Source organism: Piliocolobus tephrosceles, chromosome 18 (genome assembly GCF_002776525.5).
Source record: "Piliocolobus tephrosceles isolate RC106 chromosome 18, ASM277652v3, whole genome shotgun sequence".
NCBI classification, from domain to species: Eukaryota; Metazoa; Chordata; class Mammalia; order Primates; family Cercopithecidae; genus Piliocolobus; species Piliocolobus tephrosceles.
The window spans coordinates 35,176,461-35,195,104 of record NC_045451.1 but is presented as its reverse complement, the minus strand read 5'-3'; the positions used below and the strand labels follow the sequence as shown (position 1 = coordinate 35,195,104).

The 18,644-nt window shown below is 37.2% G+C and overlaps 1 protein-coding gene across 2 annotated transcripts in view; it reads right to left on the bottom strand.

The window, feature by feature from the left end:
• Positions 1-18,644, bottom strand: part of HDHD2 (haloacid dehalogenase like hydrolase domain containing 2) — a 46,468-nt gene that overhangs the window by 3,541 nt on the left and 24,283 nt on the right. For both annotated transcript variants that reach the window (XM_023207598.1, XM_023207599.3), the window contains exons 5-6: positions 4,163-4,379; positions 2,031-2,094 (exon numbers count right to left, since the gene is read on the bottom strand). In XM_023207598.1, coding sequence (XP_023063366.1) covers positions 2,031-2,094; positions 4,163-4,379 — 281 coding nt within the window. The remainder of the gene's footprint in view (positions 1-2,030; positions 2,095-4,162; positions 4,380-18,644) is intronic.

Sequence of the window (18,644 nt, the reverse complement as noted above, 5' to 3'; positions counted from 1 at the left end):
CAAAATTGCTCAAGATGATCCACAAAAAGCACTTGTTATTGAATATTAATTAAAATACGGTTATTTTCAACATTGGGAAGCCTAGCACTTGTCCACTGCACTGAGTTAAAATTTATCAATGGAGCTGGCTGTTCCACGTTTTTAGAACAGTAGGGTTATTCATGATTTTTCTGACCAAAAATCAATGGTACAAATATGCCTGTTTCCAAGAGCTGTACTTAGTTGATTTACTAATTAACATTTTGAACTTGATTGTGTTATGATGATGGCTTCTCAGAGACTTAACTGATGCCTGTGAAAGGCTGGTCACAACCAAATGACAGTCAGAAAATATGACAGAGCCAGTGGAGACCAGCCGGGAGAGCTGGGCCCATCAAGACACTGGCAGAGGTACCATTTTGAAGCTCAGTGTAAATCCTTAATTACATGAGCTAAAACAAAACAAAACAAAACACTCATGGGAATAATACACAAGAGCAAAAATAGTTATCTCAGGATTTCTTCAATAATGAGAAAACAAAACAGCAAAAGGCAGAAATCTGAAAAGAAAGATACATGGAGGCTGGTAAGTGTGGCTACTTCTCCAGATTTTATTTCATTCTTCCTCTTTTCTGCTTACTCACAGGGCTGTTACATTCCTGGGAAAGTGATCATTTTGACTGAGACATTTGAAAAAACCCACTGTGTTAATTCTAGAGTGACTGGTGTTAATATCTGCAAGGCTCCAATGGTTCAATTCAGGCCTCAGGCACAAGCAGACAGTGTTTTCACTCTTTGTACAGACCTTCGCCACATACTTCTTATTCAATTGTAGCTCCATCTACATTTCTTGTTTCTATTTGAAATTCAAAGCAGATTTTAAGCAACCACAATTTCTTGAACAAACATCATAGTCACTTTTTCTAAAAAATTTCCCAGTGGTCACTCTTCTTTGACTTTATGTTTAAATATTCCCTTCTGTAAACAGCCTATTAAATAGTTTTACTACCATGATATGAAACCAGGCAAGTGAGCTCACAGAGACATCTATGGAACCACTTATCTGCTATTTGATTTATAAGAGTCTGATGATATTTCTTGAACAAGATTTCTGGCTGTCATGTGCTGTTAATTCCAAATGCAGCAGGTGCCATTTGGGGGCAGCACGCAGGGGAAGAAGGCCCTTTCATTTTAACGGTAACAGTTCATTAAGTTTCCAATGCAATAATATTCAGCCCCACTCACAGATCTTATGCCTGTTCTTTCCTTACCTCGAAAGGACTTTATCAGTCCCACTCTACACAGGATCATAAACTATGAGGGCAAGATGGGACCAGTCCAATCCCATCATTCTAACAGGGCCTGAAAAGGGGAAGAACCTTGACCCGTGTCTCACACAGCTAGTTAGTGCAGAGCTGAGACCAGGACCCAAGGCACTTAACCAGTCTATGGTGGTCATAATACTCTATTAGTGAATCCTCCCCACTAAGGTCTTTCCTTTTTCCTAAATTTATTTGAGATACCATATAAAGTAAACCTAATAGTGCCGGAAATACTTCTTAACCTTTTGCCCACCACAAACAGTAAGTAAAGAGAAAAAAAGAGTTTTTCAAATATTTTTGTAAAAGTTCAAACATTAACACAAAGAATCAGATCACTTAGCTGGCCAGTTCCTAAAGAAATCGGTATCACAGTCGTATAGGCAGCAGAAAAATAAAAAGTATTTTCACAGAGCACTACCATTCATGGTCCTTTGCTTCATCCCTCTGTGGTGAACTGTACATCCAGGAAATAATATAAATGCTGTCAATAAGGAATGGTTATCTCTGGGAAAGAGTTAAAATACCTCTGAGCCCTCGTCTTCCTAGCTTTGTACAGCACGGGCCCTTCCCAATTGTTTCCTATAAACCTACGCCGTTTTACTTTTGCTTTGTGGCAGAAAGAGAATAAAAGTGCCCAGGGCTCTGCCATTTCTGCAAAGATTGTCCTTTAAGTCAACTGTGTACTCTACTATTCTGTTTTAGAAAATGCTTTATACAGAAGATACATACCAGTCTTTACTAAGATGCCCAGCATGCCAACATCCTGAGCCCCACCAACATCATCCCTGCAATCCTAGAAAAGCATAAAGAAAGCATTTAGTGCAGTGTCTTCAGTAAGCTAGCCAACAAACCTTACCAACTATTTATTAGGCTAGGGTGTCCAACTGTAATGCCATGTTTTTTGTTGAAATAGAAAAGAGAAGATGTAAAAGGTGATTCCACATGTAATACTCTGAGGCAGCATTCCAAGTTTAGAAAGGGAAGTGTCTCAGAGGTGGAAGGTATACAATAGAGTAGTAATCTTGGTAACCAAACACAGACAGCAGAGTTACAATTACAATTCTCTATGCTTTGCCACACCTACATCTATTTATCTCCCCATTAAACAGATCATGGAAAAATGCATTCTATCCATTTGACAGTAAATAATCCAGCTGCAGACAGTGAATGAGCTAGATTCAGAAGACACCTTTTCTGTGGACCACGTAGTATGCTATCGTTACTTTCCATCCCATTGTCCTAACAGGTAGAATCAAGTTAAATCCAGATACTCAAACAGACTCTGACTGTCTGATGTTCACTTCACACTTGGGAATAACAGATCATTCTGAAAAAGAAGCTCCTCTTCCTAATTATTATTCAAGACAAGGATAAATATACTTGGTTAAATTCAATGATGATGAATGCAAGGTAATTAAAATTCCAAAGACTGAAAGAAAAATAAAAAAAATTAATCTTGCCACCTCATGTCAATAAGCAGGATTGATTCAGACCATGCCTGAAGACAGTTTTTTTTTTTCCCTTAAAAACCATTAATACTGTTCAACAACAGCCCTTGAAAATGAGTTTCAGAATGTCAAAATCCTCATTCAAGGTCCAACTTCAAACCTTTTCTGTTACGGCTAAACTTTCCCTGTTGAAGAGTGGAGATGGGAGAGAAGAGACAGGGAGGTGGGGAAAAGTGAATGTGGACAAGGAGAAGGGGGGAACCACCACTTTCCTGGATAACCAACAACCCTCCATGCAGTTGAACACAGTTATTGCATCCCTTCCCATCTCTCATCCTGTCCCAGGGCCAGCGTCTCCTGGGATAAAGAATTCTGAAGCCTCCAGCTCGGATAACCACTTCTTCAGACGCATTTGTCTAGGAAAGGCAGCTAAAGGCTTGCCAAGAGGAACAGGTGTGACTCAAAAGATGGTTTCTCAAAATATTATTGAACTCAGTGATTATCCTATTCAATTTTAGGTGAGTGATTATAGAAACAGAAGATAAAATCAGGAGGACTGTGATACACATTTCCACCATCACAAGTTAAAACAGCTAGAGAGGGAGTCCTGAGCTCAAGTTCTACTTCCAGTTGTGCTACTAATTAGCTATGGGAATTCAAGCTTGGAGATTCACCTCTTCGGGCTTCAGTTTCCCAGTCTATAAAATGAGGAGTTTTGGACCAGACATTTGTGACGATCCCTCCCAGCTTGACATATTATTATTTAAAAATTGAAATATAATCCTGGCCACTAACTTATCAAGTGGCAGTGTGCTTTCCAGCTCTTTTCCCATCGAGACACACACAGGAAATAACATTTGCCTAGCACACTGGGGTAGACTGATAAGATGCTCATGGCCACAGGTGACCAGCCAGAGCCTCCAATCATCCCAGGCTCAGCCCTGCCACTCAAAGGGCTAAGGTGATCAATATCTTTAGCTATTTGTGGCACACAAAGAAGTTCTTTCATAAAGCATATGCTAAGAAAAAAAAACAATAGTGGTAGAATTCTTTGGTACAGGTTCTCATTTGTGTAGTGGTGTTCCTCAAAAAGACATTTAAAGCATTCAACTAACTTGCAATATAATGGCTTTTGAACTATGTATATAATATATAAACATACATATATATATTATAGGCGTTAACTAGATATATATATGTATTGTAACACACAAATCTCCCATTACGCTATGGAGAAATGTCAGAAATAATAAAAATATCAGTTATTTAGAAGAATACCACTTGTTTTATAGGTAGCCACTTATATACTTATGTACAGTAAGAGAATGTCCCGTTTCCTAAAGCAATGTTTCCAAGCTGGCTCTCCCAGCACGACAGGTGAGCCGGGAGCACCTCCTGGGTTCTTCTACTTACATCTCCTATCATGACAGCCTCCTCAGGTTCACAGCCAGTGCCTCGCAATGCTTCCAAAAAGAACGTCTTCTCTGGTTTCCCTACGACTGTGGCTTTGGTATCTGTGGCATACTCTAAAGCAGTCACAAATGGTCCAGGCCCCAGGGCTAAGCCATCTTTCCTCTTGTAATACCTGGCTTTGTGGATTGCTATCAGAGGTGCTCCATCCAGGAGTAACCTAGAGAGAACAACAACAACAAAAAAGAAATTGACTAAAAGCAAGGCTTTTATGACTGGGAAAGAATGTCAGACTTACAAAGTGGCTTTATTCACATCCACAGAAACAAACAGTTTCTTATTAACTTTTAATGACTTCCTGTCTTCTAATGAATTCTCAAAGAAGTGCCGGGAATTACACTCAGATAACACTACAGAAAGGTGATGGATTATTAAATTTGGGATTGCTTCAACCTTTTACCTTTAGTGGTTTCAGACACTTTACCCAAATCACCAGGGAAAGAGAATTAAGAGAACTAAAGCTAAATAAGACACTCCAGGGAAGAAGCTTAACTTAATGAGACAAGTTGTTTCAACCTTCCCCAATGGTAAGCAGGGGGCTCCTGATCCTTTTACAATACTACACAATTGTTGCTGCAGTGACATATTAAGTTAACTCCTAAAATATCTGAACTCCTGTTTCCTCTACTCCAAAATGTAAGTTTCTTTTTAATTCAGAAATTTTTAATAAACTGTTTTACAAAGAGTTTCTGCTTGCACTTTTACCTCTTATACCTTTTGATTGCTTTCAACATTATTTTGCAAATCAGGCCATCTTTCCTGAAGAAAAAGATTCATGGGAGACCCTTCCCTGTCAGGTCCCTTCCTTTGTCCTGATACAGGACAAACAATACTCTCCCATCAGACAAAAGGACATAAAGAGTTTTCTCATTATTTTGATAAGCAAATTCTACCTATAGCTAAGAATCCTCATTAGATAAGCAAATTCTACCTACAGCAAAACAAGTCAAAAAGTCCCCAGAAATTTAATACTCATTTTCCAACACCCAACCTAAAACAACTGCCATCCATCACAATAATACAGCCTTTAGTCACATGGCAGAAGTACTCATGCACATATTATCATCTAATGGCATGTGGGACATGATATATTTCTTAAACCGCTTTTAACCAATGTAATAAATGATCTCACTAGCTTAATTTACTTTAAGTCATCTACTTGGTTAAAATATTTAGTATGTCCATCAAGGAAGAATTCATCATATCTTACCCTTCACAATTATGAGTAATTAAGCGCTCAACTATGACACTGCTAAATTATTTTTGTCAGTGGGCATGGAAATGCCTTCCTGTGGGAGATGCAGAATTCAGACATTTATGATTAAATATTTTATTAAGTAAAAACCAATACTATTACAGGGCCTTACTGTTAGTTACTACAGATTGCTCACAGCACTGGACAGATCCTTCAAATTTATTTGCTAATATTAATACAAATTTATTTCTTAAAGCTGCTCTTGAAATACAACTATTAGGAAACCTGGCAAAGCCACTCTGTTGGCCTTAAAGACCTACAGCTGACAGCAATGAGTTACTAACGGGTGACTTATCTATCTCCTCTCCTGTCACCCCACCCCCAAGCCCACTTATTTGCTACTCTACCACGGAACTAGAATTCTTTATGCAACAGACCTCAAAATTGCTTTCCACTTATATAGCTAAACTGAAAACTCATTTGATTTAGCTTTGTTAATATTTTATTATATATTAACTGGGGATAAGACTTATCAGCTTGATTGATGTGTGCACTTAATTCCCATGCAGTATTTTAATGCCTTCCCTGGAACAGCTGAAACTGTGGGTTCCTCTACACTTCTCTAAATGGGAATTGGTTCTACACTAGGCTGGAGAAGTATTATACATCTCTCAGGGAAGCAGTTCTTCCTTCTACTGTTCTTCTCTGCACAGCATAAGCTTTACTGAATCTTTGAAGAGTCAAGGCATACTGAGGATGGACTGAAAAGTAAAAGTTTTCTAGGACGCGGATTAAAAGATCTTTCATAGTTAAACATTTTCTAAAATATCAGAGCCACCCCAATATTTGGGAGTATTTTTATACTTACTAGACAGGGCAATAAAAGCTTGGCTGTCACTATGGCTTGTCCCCCCAAAATTCATGTGTTGGGATATTAATTCCCAATGCAACAGTGTTGAGACAGGGGCCTTTAAGCGGTGACTAGGTCATGAGAGCTCCACTGTTACTGAGGAAGTAGGTTAGTTATTGCAGGAGTGGGTTCCTGATCAAAAGGATGAGTTTGGCCCCCTTCCCTCTCTTGCATGCGTGCTCTCTTGACCTTCTGCCTTCTACCACAGGATGATGTGGCAAAAAGGCTTTCACCTGGTGCAGGCCCTTCACTCTTGAACTTCCCAGCCTTCAGAACTATAAGAAATAACTCTGTTCTTTATAAATTACCTAGTCTCAGGTATTGTTATAGAAGCACAAAATTTTAAAAGATAGTTGTTTTTAATACAAAGACAATATGTCAGCAGAAAATCTGAAAATTTTTTGTCTAACTATAAGACTACTGGAGGCCAGGCACAGTGGCTCATGCCTGTAATCCCAGCACTTTGGGAGACCAAGATGGGAGGCTCACTTGAGGCCAGGATTCCAGACCAGCCAGAGAAACTCCATCTCCAAAAATAATATATATGTAATTATTATAATTATAAGAAATAATTATGTGACTTGCTTTATTGTGATAGTCACTTCATTGCAGTGATCTGCAACCAAATTCAAAATATCTCATAGACATGCCTGCATTTGGAAGAATACTAGATTGGTTTTTGGGTTCTGGGTTTTTTGCTTCTGCAATAAAGCAGGTCACATAATTATTTCTTATAATTATAATAATTACCTATCTATAATTATAGTTTTTTTAAAGGCACAAAGAAGGTCTAATTCAAAAATTTCTGGTTATAAATTCCATGTAGGTGAATAAATAAAGTGTAAAAAATCCTAGCCTATGGAGCAGGGCTACCATATAAAAATCTCAGGCACAGCAGCAAGAGAAAGCTGAAGGGGTGATTTAAATTTAGAGCCACACAATTCCTCGAAGCCCTAGAACCAGAAATATCATTTGACCCAGTAATCCCAAAGGAATATAGATCATTCTATTATAAAGATATATGCACACATATGTTCACTGCAGCACTAGTCACAAAAGCAAAGACATGAAATCAACCCAAATGCCCATCAATGATAGACTGGATAAGAAAATGTGGCACATATACACCATGGAATACTATGCAGCCATAAAAAGGAATGAGGTCATGCCCTTTGCAGGGACGTGGATGGAGCTGGAAGCCATTATCCTCAGCAAACTAACACAGGAACAAAAGACCAAACACTACATGTTCTCACTTATAAGTGGGAGCTGAACAACGAGAAGACATGGACACAGGGAGGGGAACAACAAACACTCGGGCCAATCGGGAGTGTGGGGGAGGGAGAGCATCAGGAAAAATAACTAATGCCTACCGGGCTTAATACCTAGGTGATGGCTTGATAGGTGCAACAAATAATCATGGCACACGTTTACCTGTGTAACAAATCTGCACATCCTGTACTTGTACCCCAGAATTTAAAATTGAATAAATAAATTTAGAGCCACAGAATATTACTGAAAGAGACCCAGAGAAACATCAAGTCCAACATGACCTATTTTACAGATGAGATCATCTGAGATGCTGGCACCAATCAAGGAGAGCTAGAACCAGTGCTGGAATCCGGAACCTGAAAACCAATCTGGGATTCTCCCAAATACTGGGATGTCTATAAGATATTTTGGATTCAGCTGCAGACCACTGCAATACAGCAAGTATCACAATAAAGCAAGTCACATAAATTTTGGTTTTCCATAGTCTATTAAGTGTGCAACAGCACTGTGTACAAAAAAAAATGTACATATGTTAATTTAAAAATACTTTATTGCTGAAAAATGCTAACAATCATCTGAGCCTTCAGGGAGTCGTAATCTTTTTGCAGGCAGAAGGTCTTGCCTCGATGTTGATGGCTGCTGACGGATCAGGGTCGTAGTCACTGAAGGCTGAGTCACTGCAGCAATGTCTCAAAACAAGACAACAATGAAGCTTGCTGCATCAATTTTAATCTTCCTTCCATGAAACAATTCTCTGTAGTATGTGATGCTGTTTCACAGTATTTTACCCACAAAAGAAACTCTTTCAAAATTGTGAATCAATCCTCTCAAGCCCTTCTGCTGCTTTATCAGTTAAGTTCATGTAATATTCTAAATCTTGTGTTGTTATTTCAACAATGTTCAAAGCATCTTCACCAGGAGTAGATTCCATCTTAAGAAACCACTTTCTTTGCTCATTCAAAAGAAGCAAGTCCTCATCCATTCAAGTTTTATCATAAGATTGCAGCAATTCAGTCACATCTTCAGGCGTTACTTCTAGTTATTTTGCTATTTCCGCCACACTTGCAGTTACTTCCTTCACTGAAGTCTTGAACCCCTCAAAGTCATCCATGAGGGTTAAAATCAACTTCTTCCAAACTCCTGTTGATATTGACATTTTGACCTTTCATGAATCGCAAATCTTCTTAGTGGCATCTAGGATGCTGAATCCTTTCCAGAAGTTTTTCAATTTTCTTTGCCTAGATCCATCAGAGGAAATCATTATCTATGGCAGCTATGGCCTTACAAAATGTATTTTTTAAATAGTAAGACTTGAAAGTCAAAATGACTCCCTGATCCGTGGGTGGCAGAATGGGTGTTGTGTTAACAGGCATGAAAACAACATTGATCTCCTGGTACATCTCCAACAGAGCTCTTGGGTGACCAGTTGCTTTGTCCATGAGCAGTAATATACTAATGGGAATCTATTTTTCTGATCAGCAGGTCTCAGTCGTGGGCTTGGAACATTCAATAAACCATGCCATAAACAGATGTGTTGTCATTCAGGCTTTGTTATTCTATTTACAGAGCATAGGTTTTAACTTAAGTCACCAGCTGCATTAGCCCCTAACAAGAGAGACTGCCTGTCCTTTGAAGCTTTGAAGCCAGGCACTGACTTCTCCTCTCTAGCTATGAAAGTCCTAGGTGGCGTATTTTTCCAATGTAAGACTGTTTCATCTACACTGAAAATCTCTTGTTTAGTATAGACGCCTTCATCAATGATCTTAGTTAGATCTCTGGATAACATGCTGTAGCTTCTACATCAGCACTTGCTGCTTCATCTTGCACTTTAATGCAAGTTTATGGAGACAGCTTCTTTCCTTAAACCTCATGAACCATTCTCTGCTAGCTTCAAACTTTTCTTCTGTAGCTTCCTCACCTCTCTTAGTCTTCATAGAATTGAAAAGAGTTAGGGCTTTGTCTTAAGGGAATGTTGTGGCTGGTTTGAGTTTCTATCCAGACCACTAAAACTTTCTTCATATTCATGATAAGGCTGTTTTGCTTTCTTATCATTTGTGTGCTCACTGGAGTAGCACTTTTAATTTCCTTCAAGAACTTTCCTTTGCATTCAAAACTTGACTATTTGGCACAAGAGGCCTAGCTTTCAGTCTATCTCAGCTTTCGACATGCCTAACTAACCTTACTTATTTCTAGCTTTTGATTTTAAGTAAGAGATGTATGACTCTTCCTTTCACTTAAGACACTCAGAGACCACTGTAGGGTTATCAACTGGCCTAATCTCAGTATCATTGTGTCTCAGGGAATAGGGAGGCCAGAGGAGAGGAAAGAGACAGAAAAACTGGTTGGTGGAGCAGTCAGAACACACACAACATTAAATCTGCCATCTTACATGGGCATGGTTTGTGGCTCCCCAAAACAATTACAATAGTAACATCAAAGATCACTGATCACCATAACACATAATGATAATGAAAAGTCTGAAATATTGACAAGAATTACCAAAATGTGACACAGAGACACAAAGTAAGCACATGCTGTTGGAAATATAGTGCCAATGACTTGCTCAATGTAGGGTTACTGCAAAATCAGTTTGTTAAAAAAAACAAATGCAGTATCTGTGAAGCGCAATAATGCAAAGTGCGATAAAAGGAGGTATGCCTGAACACTACGCTGTCTTTCTAAATAACTTAACCATTTCCCCTGAAGATGAAGCATGTGGAAATGAAATTATACTGCAGTTTAAGTACTGGTCAAACACCTACCATATGTCCAACATCAAACTGGTAAGTCCCTCTCACCCCACTCCCCAAAAGTGTTCCTTCCCCAATCTTTCCCATCTCAATAATTTCCCCCAGTTACTCAAGCCAGAACCCTATCAGTCATCCTTGATTTCTCAATTTCTCCCACCACCTCCACATCCCTATTCAGTAGGAAATCCAGTAATTTCCAATTTTGAAGCAAAAAATATCTCAAAACTGTCTTACTCTTTCACTTGAACTGTAATAGCCTTACAACTGGTCTTCCTGCATTTTTCTCTATTATTCCAATCCATTGAATAAGCAAGAGTGGGAGTTTTCAAAAGTGCAAATAGATGTGATCATGTCCCTCCCCTGCTCAAAATTCTTTAATAGCTTCTCACAGCAACCAGCATAAAATCCAAAGTCCTTAGCACAGTCTTGAAAGCCTTGCCCTATCTACCCCCAACCCCACATCTCCACTCTCATCTCAAGTTACCTTTCCCATTATTGACTGAGCTCCTGCCACAATACTGTTTTCCCATTTCCTCAAAAAATGTCAAACTCTTCCTGCTTCAGCCCCCATATGGTGCCCCCTCCTCCTGAAACTGTTCCCCATACTTTCCACATAGATTTCTTCCACTCATTTGTCAGGCTGCAGTTTAAATGTCGGCAAATCAAAGAAGTCATTTTTAATCTCTCTTTAAATAAAGTGGACTCCCTCCTCACATTTGGTAACTATTCCAACCCCTTTTTTCCTTCATATATCACTTGGCACAATTGGGAATCCTTATCCTATTGTGCTTGGTCTGTCTTCCTCACTAGAATACAGTCTCCATAATGCCCATTAGTTGTACTCATCATTGTATTTCCTACTTTAAAAAAAGAAGACCTGGTACCTTTATGAATTAAGTTTATTCATAAACTAAATCATAGATGAACCTCTGCATGCCTCAGTGTCCTGACCTATGACAACTATTTTTATTCATAAATGTAGGAAGTATAGTAACTATACTAAAAATAAATAATGGCGAGTCACTTCACATTTGTGGGCTTCAGTTTCAAATAAAGCACTAAATTAGATCAGGGCTTTTCAGCCCTACTATTTTAGGCCAGAAAATGCCTGTTGTGGGGGCTGACCTATGTATAATAGGATGTTTAGCAGCATCCCTGGCCTCTATCCATCATATGCCAGTACCACCCCTTTCCCTCAGTTATGACAACCAAAAATGTCTCCAAACCTTACCAAATATTCCTTAGGGGCAAAACTGTCCCTGACTGAGAATCACTGAACAAAAGTAATGCCAAAGTGTTAACATTCAACACACTTAAAAGTAATACCTGGCGTGAACCCGGGAGGCGGAGCTTGCAGTGAGCTGAGATCTGGCCACTGCACTCCAGCTTGGGCGAAAGAGTGAGACTCCATCTCAAAAAAAAAAAGTAATACCAATCAACTCGACAGACATGAACTATCAAAAAAGTTCAAATTAAAACTAGTGAATCATGAAAAACACCAAAGGAAAATACCACTAACATTTAATTAACTGAAACCCCCAAAATACCTCCAATGTCACACTGACACAGTAATTCTCTAATTACTGAAAAAAATGTAATGAGTTTGTAGAGACTCAATGTTCCACATAAAATAAAAATCTAAGAATACTATACATCCAAAGTAACAGATGAAATGAAAAATTAAAATAGAAAATCTAAAACAACTTCAACACTGCTATTTCTAGTTATAAACAGAATTTTAAAAAAAAGTTTTGAAGTCTTCGGGATTAAAAACAAACAAACATAGCTTATTGACCTAGTAAGAAATACTTGAAGAGGTGAAATACTGAAAGTTCTACCCCTGAATTCAGAAGTCAGATCAGGCTATCTACTATCACCATGTGTATCAGTACTGCACTAGGAGTCCCAGACAGTGTAATATAGCAAGAAAATAAAAAGAATTTTAACACTGGAAGGAGACAATTAAAATTGTCATTACTGTCTACAATTGTCTATGTAGAAATGCAATCCAAAAGATTCTACTAATACAAACATTTATTAGAATTAGCAAGTAAATGGAAGAAGACTGCTGGATACAAGATTAATATACGAAAACCCTATTAGCTTTCTATGTTTTAGCAATAAGCAAATAAATATGAAATTCAGCAAAATACAAGGCTGGGCACGGTGGCTCAGACCTATAATCCCAGCACTTTGGGAGGCCAAGGTGGGTGGATTACCTGAGGTCAGGAGTTTGAGACTACCCTGGACAACAGGGCAAAACCCCATCTCTACTAAAAATACAAGAATCAGCCAGGCATGGTGGTGCATGCTTATACTCCCAGCTACTGGGAGGCTGAGGCAGGAGAATCACTTGAACCTGGGAGGCAGAGGTTGCAGTGAGCTGATAGCGTGCAATGCACTCCAGCCTGGGCAACAAGGGCGAAACTCTGTTTCAGAAAAACAAAAACAAAAACAAAAATATAATTTACAATAGTATCAAACAATATGAAAGACAAGAATAATTTAACAAAATGTCTAAGACCCACATTCTAAAAACTATAAAACACTGATGAGAACAAATGTAAAAAAACAACAAAACAAAAAAACACCCTAAATAAATGGAGATACATTTGATTTTCACAGACTGTAAGATATATTATTGTACAGATGTAATTACTGCCCAAATCCATAGATCTAATGAAGTATCAAACTCCCAGCAGGCTTTGTTGTGAAAGTTAACACATTGATTTCAAAATCTGTGTGGAAATCCAAAGAAGGTAGAATAGCCATGACAATCTTAAATAATAAAGTTGGAGGATGTACACTACCAGATATTGAGGCTTATTATGAGGCTACAATAATCAAGACAGTATGGAATGGCAAAAGTATACATAAAGAATCTAGTCATTTGATTTATGTCAAAAGCACAACTGCAATTCAATGGGGGAAGAATGGGTCTTTGCAATACATGTTGCTGGAACAACTGAGTATCCACAGATAAAAATGAATTTCTATTTCATACAATTCACAACAATTAATTCAAAACAGATTCTACACCTAATTGCTAAAAGTAAAACAATAAAGCTTACAGAAGAAAACACAGGAAAATATCTTCATGACCTTGGGGTAGGCAAAGATTTCTTAAACAAAACAGAAGAAAATACTGACAAATTGAACTACATCAAAATTAAGAACCTGATGTTCTCATACTATTAAGAGAGTGAAAAGGCAAATCAAAGACAGGGATATCTGTGGTACATATATCCAACCAAAGTCTTGTAAGATATAACACTTTAAGAATTCTGAGGCCGGGTGCAGTGGTTCTTGCCTGTAATCCCAGCACTTTGGGAGGCCGAGGCGGGTGGCTCTCCTGAGGTCGGGAGTTCGAGACTAGCCTGACCAACATGGAGAAACCCCGCTTCTATTAAAAATACAAAATTAGCCAGGAGTGGTGGTGCATGCCTGTAATCCCAGCTACTCGGGAGGCTGAGGCAGGATAACTGCTTAAACCCACGAGGCAGAGGTTGCAGTGAGCCGAGATTGTGCCATTACACTCCAACATGGGCAACATGAGTGAAACTCTGTCTCAAAAAAAAGAACTCTGACAAATCAGTAAGAAAAAGACAACCCAATAGGAAAACGTAAAAGATCTGAATGGGTGCATCACAACAAAAGATATCCAAAAGGCTAATAAGCATATGAAAAGGTTTCAACAACATTACTCATCAGAGAAATACAAATTGAAACTGAGGCTGGATGCAATAGCTCACACCTGTAATCCCAGCACTTTGAGGGACTGGGGCGGAATGATCACTTGAGGTCAGGCATTTGAGAACAGCCAGCAACACAGCAAAACCCCACTACAAAGACAAATTAAAAATTAGTCAGGTGTGGTGGCACATACATGTAGTCCTAGCTACTTGGGAGACTAAGGCAGGAGGACCTCTTGAGTCCAGGAGTTTGAAGCTACAGTGAGCTGTGATAGTGCCACTGCACTCTAGCCTGGGTAACAGAGCGAGACCCTGTCTTTGAAAAACAGTAACAATAACAACAAAAAAAACAAATAGAAACTCAGTAAAGGTACCACCATATACACCAAACAGAATAGCTACTATTAAATAGAGAATATGGAGCATTGGAATTCTCATTTGTAGCTAGCAAGAATGTATCACTTGGTACAATCACTTTGGAAAACTGGCGATATTTACTAAAACTAAACAATTACCTATCCTACTATCTAGCAATTTCACTTCTAGATATGTACCCAAGAGAACTGAATGCATATGTCCCCCAAAAGACATATACAAGAATGTTCACAGCAGTTTTATTCATAACAGCCCAAACTGGAAGCAACCCATGTCCATTAACAGCAGAATGAATAAATAAATTGTGGAATATTCATATAATAGACTACTACTATACAAAACAACAACAAAAAAGAAGCAAAATAAAAACCAAAGTACTGGTACATGCAAAAACTTGGATAAATCTCAAAAGCAGACCAAAAAATGCTATAATTCTATTATTTCATTCATATGAAGATTAAGAAATAGCAATAATTACAGAAGTCAGAACAGTGGTTATCCGGGGGAAGGAGTAGTACTGACTGGGAAAGGGAGCCACCAAGGATGCTGAAAAATGTTCTAATCTTGATCACCAAATGGAGGTTATATAGGTATACCTATGTGTAAAATTGTATTGAGTTGTATACCTAAAATCTGTATAACTTACTGTGCATGTTTACCTCAATGGAAGAATCAGTAACAGAATATATTTTTATGGTTTGTTCATGTAAACAAATCATATTTAGAGTAGCAGGAGTTGCCTGCTAAATATATCCTCAAACTACAAAATAAGAGCAGTGATTCTGATATTCAGCTGGATTCTGTATTCTATGATTTTCAAATCTGCATATAAACTTCTCCTACATACACTAATGAAATGCTTTAAACATCTCAAGTTCTGAAGTCTTAAACAATTTCTCACCACCAAAGTAATATTTTACAGTCTGGACTTTAATTATGAACACTGCAAAGGAGTCATCCCTTTCAAAAATGGGAAAAGCCCATAGATATATTGCTAATTTGAGCCCTGCTGCTACTCTGTTCTGAGATTCCTCATGCTCAGGGCTCTAAGTACTTAGAAAAGATTCAGGAGTTAGTGTACAAACGCAGTACTGACGCCATTACTGTTTGTTTGTGTTTCTTTCTTTTCTTCCCTTTACTAAGGATTGAATATACCGGAGTAATTAAACTTAAGAAGGAGATAGGGGAAAGCAAGCAATCCAACTGTCAACAAAGACCACTTATAGTGGTAAGAAGCTCATCCTGAAAAATTTAAAAAAAAATTCCTGTACATCTCTAAGACTTTTGGAGGACTCTCAAACTCTACAGCAATTACGGGAAGAATGTCATTAACAAAACTTCAAATACATTATTCTTAAAAAGGCTTCATCTATAAATTTAAACGTGAAAGTTGTGATGCCATTTCTCTTCAGGTATAATAACATTTTAATAAGCTCCTCTATGAGCTGGAGAACAGTTGCTTAATTTAGGAAAAAAAGGCCTCAAACTTTTCCTAGGCTAAGTAATTCCATGTAGTTTTTTCCCCAAAATTCCTTTGCCTGGCAACTATACTTCTGAAAAAAAAAATCATAAAGAAAGCATAAATACTGCTCAACAAACATGTTCTCAGGAGTTTTTTAAAATGAATTTCAAAAACCTGGAATACCAACAGTAATAGGAACTTGTGGCAAAGCAATTCACTGTGCTTCTTAAAATAGAGTATACTGTAGGAATCAAATAGGTTTTAGGTATATTTAGGAATATTTAGGTATATTTAGGAATATTATAAATATTTAGTTTATTATAAAATCTATTATAAATTATAATTATAAATTATATAAATTTATTATAAATATTATAAATATTTATAAATATTTAGGAATATTTAGGTATATTTAGGAATATTATAAATATTTTAGGTATATTTAGGAATATGACAAAGCATGCACAATACATTAGGTTTTTTAAAAGCATGTTACTACATAGTATATATATACATTCAAATTTTGTGTAAACATGTATGTGTATAGAAACAAAGTGTGCTAAAATGTAAACTGTGGTTCTCTTTAGGTGCCAGGGTTATAGGTAATTTTTAATTCTTTCTTGAGCATTTAAACTTAATTTATATTGATTTTGTGATTAGATATTTTTTAGTCTTGTTAATACTAAGTTCAGGTTGGATTGTAAGTGACCTGTTTGTTTTCCTCCTAATAGTAATCATCAAGTTCAACTATAATTGGTCCATTACTTAAATGCTCAAATTTTGGGTTTTTTTGTTTTTTGTTTTTGTTTTTTTTGAGATAAGCCGAGATCACACCACTGTACTCCAGCCTGGATGACAGAGCGAGACTTGGTCTCAAAAACACAACAAACAAACAAATAATTCTCAATTCCATTCAGGCATTTAAAAGGTATTTGTAGAAAGGTTGTACTATGTGTTTTTGTGGTGGGCTATCCATTAAAAACACAATAAATAAGATGCAGTGTAATGTGAAGGTTGATGTATCTACCTTGATGTAACATGCCTCTGAAGCTGGCATGTAATAGGCTTTAAAATACAATGTTTATTGTCATTATCAGCCTAAACAGTAATTTAACTAATCCGTGGTTCATTTGAGATGTCTGTATTTGTCACACACAATCCAAATAGCTGCAGTCATTGGTCGGAAGGTAGTCCCTGTGGAAACATCAATATGCAAAGAAGGGCAAGACCTAAAATCCTTCTGTTAACTCTCTACCCAGCTGTTAAGTGCATTTGTGAAATTAGAGTTGACCTATAAGTGCACTGTAATGTTTTAAAATGTAGTGTTTATAAAAAATCAATATGGTTAGGAAAGTATACTAATTAGACAGCATCCGAGCAATTACAAAGTTAGTATTATGTCAACATACATTTTTATTACCCTGAGTCTAGTATTCATCTAAGACAGAGACCTCTCAATTTCCTATTAAACATGTCCTTCCCAAATTGCCAGCTTAAATCAATCAATATCTTCTCCTTGAATTCTGTGGTTAAATAAATGAGTGAAAGGTAGTAGGAGTAAATTCAGAAGAAAAATAATAGATTCTGTTTCAAATGAAAACCGATATTGGTACAGTTGTAGAACTTAATTAAGGAGCAGATGGCATAGTCTCTCCCTCCTCAACTAAAAGTCAAAGTAGGATAATTGAAAACGCAGGGGAAGCAAAAGTAATTTTAATACCATATACACTGAAATACATCTCCAGGTGATCTGACATAACAGTAGATGTCCAGGAAATAATTACAGTAAATAGATACTGACCAACTATAAAAAGTAAGTTTGCTCCCTTTAAACAAGGGCTTGACTATCACAGTGACTAGAGTCACAAATAAAAGTACATTAAGTAGTTGTGGTTTCCATTAACCAAGAATCTAAAATTAATGTGCACACAGGGTAAAAGGTGGCTGTTCTCAAAGTGCTATTTCTGGCCACATAGATTTTACATGAGGACAGCCATTTTCAAGATCAACAGCAAATAATGTGCCCAAATGTGTGAACCTGGCTGGTGAGTTTTATAGTTTCCTATAAACATTCTAATGCTGTAGTATATACATGAAGAAATGAATTCTACATAATGTAGAAGTTAGAATGGTTCTTATAGATCTTTGCACCGGTAAGAAAATTTTGGGTGTTTTGTTTTGTTTTTTATAGCATTCTCGCAGTTAAACACAAAAACTTTGCCAGGCTATTAATGAAAAATTTTCTAAGCTAGTCCAACATATCTCTATGCAACATTTTGAACTATATACTTGACATATATTCAAAGGTAAATTATACTGTTTAATGGTTTGACTAGAAATAAAAGGCAAGACATGAAAAATTACAAAATCCAAAGGAAAAGTCACAATCTCATTCTACAGCAGATCTGCAGGTAAATTCTGATCCAATTTATTTTGGGAACTACAAGAACAAGTATGCAGCCTTCCTTCTAGAAGTAGCAGCAAAAAGTTCATTTAAGTGAAATGCACACATTAACTGAAGATTTATAACATCTTATGTACTAGTTCTACTTCTACCCATAGCCACTGATGTCTCTTGCTTGGATATCCCATAGGCCAAACCTAAACTTATCAACTCTTAAATCCCAAACCAAGGGTTCTCTATCTTACTTGCTCAGGTTAGAAATCTCAATGTATCCTTGACTCACTCTTCTACTTTACTGACTAAACTCAAAAGTAAGACATGTTGATGGTATCTGAATCTGATTTTCTTCATCTCCACTGCCACTA